This window comes from Hibiscus syriacus, unplaced genomic scaffold (assembly GCF_006381635.1).
Source record: "Hibiscus syriacus cultivar Baekdansim isolate YM2019G1 unplaced genomic scaffold, ASM638163v2 tig00008013_pilon, whole genome shotgun sequence".
Lineage (NCBI taxonomy): Eukaryota > Viridiplantae > Streptophyta > Magnoliopsida > Malvales > Malvaceae > Hibiscus > Hibiscus syriacus.
This window is the reverse complement of record NW_024062150.1, coordinates 1,595,481-1,603,814: the sequence shown is the minus strand read 5'-3', so window position 1 is coordinate 1,603,814 and position 8,334 is coordinate 1,595,481. Positions and strand designations below refer to the sequence as shown.

Here is an 8,334-nt window from a genome sequence, read left to right as displayed (position 1 = left end):
ACTTCTCTCGATCTACCAAGGAGAAAACAATGATAATCCTCTCTTAATAAAAAGGAGAAAATAACTCTCAAGAAACTCTCTAAATTCTCTAGTATTGGAAGAAAGCTAGAATGCTTTGGGATGATTTTGAAGCTAAGTGAACTAGGGTATTTATAGTTGAAGCTTAAGGACTAATTTGTAAATACCCTAAATTATAATAACTAAATTGTGTAATTTACCCTTTAGCAAAATTCAACAAATACTGCTAATTTTCGGTGCAAATTGCACCGAAAGTCCTTTTATCTCCTCTAGAACACTTAGCTAGTTCCTTTTCTTCAACTCTGTGAAGTGCTTCATCTCATCCCGTTTTAGCTTTATAGTGGTGACCCTCGTGCTCTGACCGAATATCCCCCACCATAGAGAAAAGTTAAAGCTTCTAAGTCACCTTTATATACTTGGAGTGCTCTAACCCTAATTTTTGTTTGTTGTTACACCCTAATGTTTGGGGTCAGGAACATATATTCCCACACGGGCAAGCCTAAAGGAGAGGATCTTCAACCCCACACCCATTTTCATTATCTTTTCCAATCATTCTCTACTTTCTCTACATCACCATCACTGAAAGGAGAGGATCTCCAACCCCACACCCATTTTCATTATCTTCTCTAATCCTTTTCTCTCTTTTCTCCACACCACCATCATTGATTATAACTCTCCGTCCAATCTAAAATGGTTGAACCAGCTAAGATCACCGACTTCCTACTTAGACCATCAATAGTCTTGATTAAAATTTTATATTTTACAATCACCGATATCCAATTCACTTATCAAAAGGTTTTACATAGTCTCTTCCTTACATTTCATTCCACTATAAAATCAATATTGTGTTATATAAAATCAAATGCTAATAATTATATTATAAAATGTGATATATAAATAAACTTAATATAAATTATATTTTAAGAATTAGGAATTAAAACAACGTTAACGAAATACAACATCAAAAACTTAAGAAAATAATAATAATAATAATATCATAAAATTTGTGTTTAGGCGTGATAGTGATAACCTTGTTTCTTTAAAAATTATTATTTCATTATATTTTAAATATGTAATTAATTTATTAAAATAATATCGGAATAGAATTAATAACTAAAGATATTATAAAATATAAGTATTTATAATATTTTTAGTATTAAATTTGAGTTCGAAGTACTTCAAATTAGAGATCAAGTAACCAATTATTCGGAATTACTTTTAATTTTAGTTGTAGATTATAGATAATTGTTTTACAAAAGAAGATAGTGTGTAACATGCCACAAGTAGAATTGCAAAAGGCTATGTTAGAAGTATAAAATATGATATAGAAATTACAACTATCTAGAGGCATAAACTGCAGTTAAATATTCTTCTGGGGATAAAATAACATGCACCACGATTTCACAATTAAAAAATCCAAGCAAAATGATCAAAGTATAAATAGAGCATTAGAATTGAAAGCAAATAATAAAATTCTTCCTCAGACTCAATTAAATCAAAATGAACTTAACTTTGCAGGTGACAGTATCAAAGTGAACGTAATATGCCCTCTTTCTAACCCTAACTCTGAAGAACAAAGCATTGCTACAAACCATACAAAAATATATCGCAGTAGACATCGAGATCGAACAATTCACCCTCGGTTTACCATGAGTTCCTCCTTCAAACTGTCTTGGTTTTCGGAGCCTTTTTCTTGAGTTGTCTCCTGGGCAATGTGTTCTTCGTGCCAATGAAGAAGAGTAATGCCCCAAGCAGAGCCAAGTTCTAAGACGTAAAGGGAATTTGGTTAGAAACAGTAACATCAAAATTTTCATCATCCAGATTGAAAGCTCGAAAAGAGCCACTGACAAGAGATATACGATTACAAGGAAGAAATGAAGACACAAATCAACCCTTGTTCCTTAATGAAAAATGAACACTATCACACCTGTGAGAACTTTGAAAAGAGTAGGTCGAATTCTTTCTTTTCGGTGTCATAGTTGTAGAAGTCATACAGGATAGGAGTAATGATGACCTGTTGCACAGCCTACAGGAAAACAATATTTTAGTACTTTTATCAGTTGAGTTGGTTCATGATTGATCTATTAGTGCATAATAACGCTAGACCGGAAAACGTACCAGAAGATAAGCTCCCATAGTGCCGCCAAAGATAAAAAGGAGACGCCCAACACCCTTGGAGGCTACACCAGCAGCAACTAGATACTTAATCTGTAAATAACAATCGCTAGAGTTATGACATGAAAAAAAAGCAGATGCTTATTTCAGTGGCAAAATACTGGACTTCTTATATCAAATTCTGGCACTTCCAAACCAGTATGAGATTTCACTCTTTGAGAAAACATTAAATTTTGGCTTGAGTGCCTTAGCAGCTGGCCCTCCCTCAACACCAAATTCATTGAACCTATACACAAGAAAGCATAACATAAGAATAGCGACAAGCACAAAATAACTTATGGTAGTTCAGAATTACAGTATACATATAACTCAAGGTAGAAAACAGCTCCGCTGTGATTGCCAAATACAACTTGAACCTACAGCTCTTTAATACATACGTTTGATAGCTAATGTAAAGTTTATGGAAAAATATCTACGTGCTGACAAAATATTTCCTTCAACATAATGATACTGCTACAAATTTACAACATAGCCTTTGCAAGACCCCAAGTTAGCTAAGTAGAACTATGAATTATCACTCTACAGATTGACATAAGGAAGGCCGGTGACATGGCGTGGACGAGAGTAGACAGCGAGTTGAGTTCTTTTTTTTACCTTCCATTTTTTGGTTTGATCTATTTTAGCCTAGTTACGGAAATGTTCTTGTAATTCGGTTTAATTTACGGCCGTTGCCATCCTAATATAACTTGATTCCCACTAATCTATGATTTTATTTCGTTTTTTATATAAAAATTATTTATCTTCTTTTCTCACTATAATTTTTTTGGGAGGTGTGAAGACACTAGTTTTTTTTATTTCATTTGTTTTATTTATTATTATTATTTTGTTTTAATATTATTATTATATTATATTATTATTATTAAATAAATAATTTATTATTATTACATTTTTACAGGCCCATTTACAAATCCTGAAGCCCAAAGAAATGCAAACCCAACCCGATTGAGAAACCCTAACCCTTCTAGGATTTCCCCAAGCTGCCAGCCGTCGTTGGGAAGATGAGCAGCCACTTTATCCTTTGCTGCCAGGTGGTCCAACCGACGCTACCGACGTTTCCACTGCCAGGTGCTTCAACTACAACGCCGCCGTCCTCAGCAGCTGCCACGACGCCCGTCGAAGCCCCCAGAAGAGTCATTCCAGCCGTCCACACGTCCCATTCTTCCGTGAGTCACCACAAGTTCGGTGACTCACCAAAGTTTACTCCTTTAACCAGTCTAAAGCCATCACCGTGGTGGCCTATAAAAATGGCCACCATACCTGCGAAAAGAAAACAACAGAGAGCAACAGAGGAGCCGGAGAGAACAACCAACGCAGCAACAAAGAGAAGGACAACAACCCAGCAAGCATACAACAATCAATAGACAGAAAGCAAGAAAAAACCCGAGAGCAAATACAAACCGAGAGAAAAGAAAAAAACTGATAGACTTACCACATAGCAGAACTCTAAACGTCGTCGGAAAATCAAAAAAACCGAAGGTAGTTTTTTTTAAGATCTACGTAAATCTGGGACTATTTAAAGGAAACGGAGGTCTAAATCGGTTTTAGGTAGTACCGATCTATCTTTTGAGGGGTTTTTTTTTTCTTTTTCGGCCACCGGAGGCGGTGGCCGGCAGTGGTGGTCGGCACCGGAGCACGGTTGCCGGCCGGAACTCTAATCCCTCCGATGAGGGATTTGAAGAGAGAGGCGAGAGAGAATGTTAAACTCTCTCAGTTTAGAGAGAGAAGAAGAAAGAACAAATGAGAAAATGGCCCTTAGGGCCGGCTATAACAGGGTTTAAATACCCTCACCAAAACAACGTAGTTTTGGTGAGGGGCCTTTGTGTAATTTCACGCACGGCTAAACTATTCCCGCATCCACTGTACCTTTAAAAACTTCCAATTTGATCATTATAGTATGTTTTTATTTATTATAATTTGGTTTTCCCATTTTAATTTATACTAGTTTAGTCATTTACAGTAAATATATATATTAGGCAAATATCCGATTTAGCCCTCATAATTTTATTAATAAATATTTTAAACCCCGAATTATATGTTTTAATTTGTTTTAATTTAATGTGCTAATTTAATATAATTTTATTTTAGTCACCAAATTAATAAATGGGTAAAATAACATGTTTAATCCCCGTAATTATAAATAATTAATTATGAATTAGGTATTTAATTTCAATAGTTTATAATTTAATCACTAATTTTTATAGTTCTCATTTTTTACTATGAATTTTATATATGAATATAATTTAATTGCTTTAAATTTCAATTATTTGTTGTTTAAAAACTTTCTCAAATTTGTTGTCAATTAGATATTCATGATTAATTTGCCTTTAATGTTTCATTCTCCTTAATTACTTGTAATCTTAATGCTTATATCTTTGACTTTATTTTCCTTTTCATTTATTTATAATTGGCATCTTAAATTTACTTTCCATTTTATCCATTTTAAATCATAATAGAAATTAATACCATTTGATTTTATTATATAATTATTTATTAAAATATAAATCTCTTTTAGTATTTATTCTATTCATTTACAATGATTGCTTTTCTTATATATGGTATTATTATATATAACGTTAAATGTGTTTATATTATAGTTTTAATTTTTATTTATTTTATTCATTATTAGATTGCAATTTATTTTATTTAATTAGTACCCTGTTAATTTCAATATATTTAAATTATTACTTTAATTATTATTTTATTATATTAGTCATATATATATATATATATATTTTGTTTAAATAATAAATATTTACTTTTTTTTATATATTAAGAAAGGGCAGTTTTAAAGCAACTGGATGTCCATTTCCTGATATTTTTAAATAAATAAATATTTTACTTTTATAAATTATATCTATTTTTAATTATTTTTAGATAAATATTTTATATTTATTTATTTTTTTAATATTAAGAAAATAGCTGTCTTAAAGCACCTAGAAGCTCTTTTCTGATATTTCTAAATAAATAAATATTTTATATAAATTAATAGATTTTCTTAAAATTATAAATTTGAAGTAACAAAATTATAAATTAAATATATTTTTAAATTCTTAAATTTCCAATAATAGAGACAACTTATAATTAATAAGTACCAATTTTGGACGTTATAGGGGTGCTAATCATTCCCTAAACGTAACCGACCACGAACCTTTTTTATTATTAAAAAGAATGAATTTTTGGTTATACGCAAGATCAGTTTATCTTTTAAATTATGTTTTCTTAAAAACTATTTTAAAAGATTGTTTTTAGGTATTTGACCTACCTAACCCAAAAAGGTCAATGGCGACTCCCAAAATATTTTTTAAATCAAAATCATTTATTTATTCATTTTATTTTTCCTGCCAAGTAAAAATTCGTGCTCGGGCGAAAACCGGTTACGACAGCTTGGCGACTCCGCTGGGGACCATGGTCAAGCTTTTAAAATCAAATATAAATTGTCTCGATTATTAGAAATTTTAAAAATTCAAAAATATATTTAATTTATAATTCTTTTTTTACAAAATTTTTATATATACTTATTATTTTCCTAATATTTATATATATATTATTTTATTAATGTTTTATTTTATTTTCAAGTATTAAATTTCATTATTTATTTGTTTGTCAGAGGTTTAAATATTTCTCCTCACACACAATGCTTGCATTGCATAACATAAGCTTTATAATCAAGCTTGTCCCTTTTAAGTGGGAGTGCAAGCGACGTCTTCGTGAGAATTTATTCTTCGTGTCAGACCTAACAAGTAGTTTTTGGGGTTCATATGCTCTATGTCTTCGTGGGAATTTATTCTCCGTGTCAGGCATAGAGAAATGTGTCCCCTCGAATTGAACTCGATCCACTTAAGTCTGTAGTGGACTAGGATTAAGGGTTAGCAGCCCAAGGAGGCACTAACAAGGACAATTCGGGTACCTTTACTCCTAGAACTGAAACCCTGCATATAATAAACCCTAGCACTTCACCTGATCTAAGAAGTACTGAAACCCTGTCCATAGGTGTACACAAAGGAGAAATAAGCTCTAGCTTTTAATTTATTTAATTTATTATTTTTCTCTCTGAATAAATGCATGCGAACTAGTAATCATGTTGTTAGGTTAATTTTTCCAAACATAGCATGGAACTAGAAAGCATGAGGTTAGGATATATTATATACCATGATAGGTAGAATATTTTCTTTTCATTAATTGGTACTTACCAATTTATTTATTTCATTTCTCATTTTTATTTTTCATACATTTTGTTTTGTTTTAAGTTGTTTATATTGATTTCTTTTGTTTTGTGCCTGCATTACATGATCATGGCATAACCAAAAGGTGTTGACTTAAAAGACTGTTCATCAAATTGGAAAGAAATCGTAAATGGACAAAAAATTTTATGATCAAACGAAATATGATGCGGTCAATGAAAGACATCCTGAAGAAACTCCGAGGATCGAGGGAAGTTCTGTATATAGAGAACCGGTTATATTAATACCAAAAGTATTACACATAGATCCTACCAGATTGATACCAAAAACAGTCTATGGTAAGAGCATCAGTCAGAGCATTCAGAGTAGTGGAGGTTTTTATGAAGCTCAAGCATGTTATTTGAAGGACTTGAACGACCAAAACAAGAAATTGAGCATAGAAATGAAAACCATGCATGAAGATTTTCAGAAGATCAGTCAAGCCTTTCAAAATGCTGGCCTAGGAAGTACCCCAGAAGAGTGGATAACAGGGGTCACCAAGCTGAAAAAGAACTGCAACTTATATGAAGATCTTGTTCAAGAACTTCTTGGACAGAAAGGTTCTCTTACTAGGGAAAATAAGCAACTCCAAGAATTGATACAGAAGATGAAAGAGAATGTCATGGAAGAAGCTACAGTCCAGACAAGCAATATGACCCATAAGCTGATAGACCATCCTGATTTTACGAGGAATTGAAGCAGACTGACAATTCAACTATTGAGCATGAATGGAAATTAACTTGGCTTTAGAGAAGTTAGGACTGAAAGATGTCCCCTATATGTAAAAGTTTTGTTTGATGTACCGAAACTTTTGTGTTCAATGAAATCTGTTCTAAGATGATCACTCTTAAGTAAACACCTTTTCATACATGCATTTGCATTTTGCATCTTTGCATTTTTTTATTTTTTCATTTATACTTTTATGTTTGCTTTTGTATTGCACAATTTACATTTTTATGGTTACATTCATATTTTCATTTTTTGCGTTTGCATCTTTACATAATTACATTTTGTTTAAAAATATTTTGCGTACATTTAAACATGTGGAATAATTCAGGGAAGATTCCATGAAAGAACTTTTGAAATCAAAGTGGAGCTAACTTGGTCTTCCTAAAGAGAGATAATAGCCATGAATGAGATTTTAGCAAGGGTTGGTAGAATTGAGAAACTGCAAGAGCAACTTATCAAGGCTCAACAAGATATGACTGATCATGCAAAAAAGTTTCAAGATGATTCAAAAGAACAAATGACCAAACTGATGGACCTGATGAATGTTGTGATCCATGGAGAGAAACCCTTGGAGGATCCTGTTGTAAAAGATTTGAATGGAATTATGAAGTATATAGCTGATACAATGAAAACAAATGACCTGAATTTTGTCAGGGAATGTGGAAATCCAATAAGCCACCAAAAGTCGGGTATAACTCCAGAAAATGCGACAAATATCAAGTTGAAGAGAAGCATGGAAGAAGTTTCAGTGCCATTGAAGAAAGCTAAAGAAAGCAAAGTAAACAGTTGTAATGAGACAGTGATGTCTGGAGAAATTTTGCCCAAGTTTCCTTCAGTTTCATGCAGCAATATATATTACAATTTGCTTCAGGCCCAGATTATTGCTCCATGTCGAGCTAAGCCTTTGTTGCTTCCATATCCAAGTTGGTATAATGAGAAAGTCTTTTGTGACTATCATGCTGGAGCCCGAGGACACTCCATTGAGAATTGTGGTCGCTTCAAACGACAAGTTCAAGACCTTTTGGTTCAGGGAATCATAGAAGTGGAGGATCAGTCTGTTTTGATCAAATAATCGGGAATCAAATCCCAAAATGGAGTTGGTAGTATCAAAACAAATGAAGTACATGCTGCAGGGGAAGAAGAAAATGAAGTATTTGAGCCAAAGATAAAACGTTCAATTTTCAATACCTCC

General features: G+C 32.3%; 1 protein-coding gene across 1 annotated transcript; it reads right to left on the bottom strand.

Annotated features, from left to right (window-relative positions):
* Positions 1–1,485: 1,485 nt before the first annotated feature.
* Positions 1,486–3,328, bottom strand: LOC120201949. Its single transcript, XM_039202458.1, has 5 exons — positions 3,175–3,328; positions 2,307–2,419; positions 2,137–2,226; positions 1,946–2,044; positions 1,486–1,782 (listed from the first exon to the last, which is right to left on the bottom strand). The coding sequence occupies exons 1-5, from the start codon at positions 3,326–3,328 to the stop codon at positions 1,681–1,683; spliced, it is 558 nt and encodes a 185-aa protein (XP_039058389.1). The 3' UTR covers positions 1,486–1,680.
* Between the last annotated feature and the right edge of the window lie 5,006 nt (positions 3,329–8,334).

Excerpts from the sequence above, each read along its gene's own strand:
- LOC120201949 (XM_039202458.1), bottom strand. The coding sequence starts at position 3,328 with ATGACTCTTCTGGGGGCTTCGACGGGCGTCGTGGCAGCTGCTGAGGAC. Across the intron at positions 2,227-2,306 it reads TGGAAGTGCCAGAATTTGAT|ATTAAGTATCTAGTTGCTGC; the intron begins ATAAGAAGTCCA and ends TGTTATTTACAG. Across the intron at positions 1,783-1,945 it reads TCTTTTCAAAGTTCTCACAG|AACTTGGCTCTGCTTGGGGC; the intron begins GTGTGATAGTGT and ends TTTACGTCTTAG.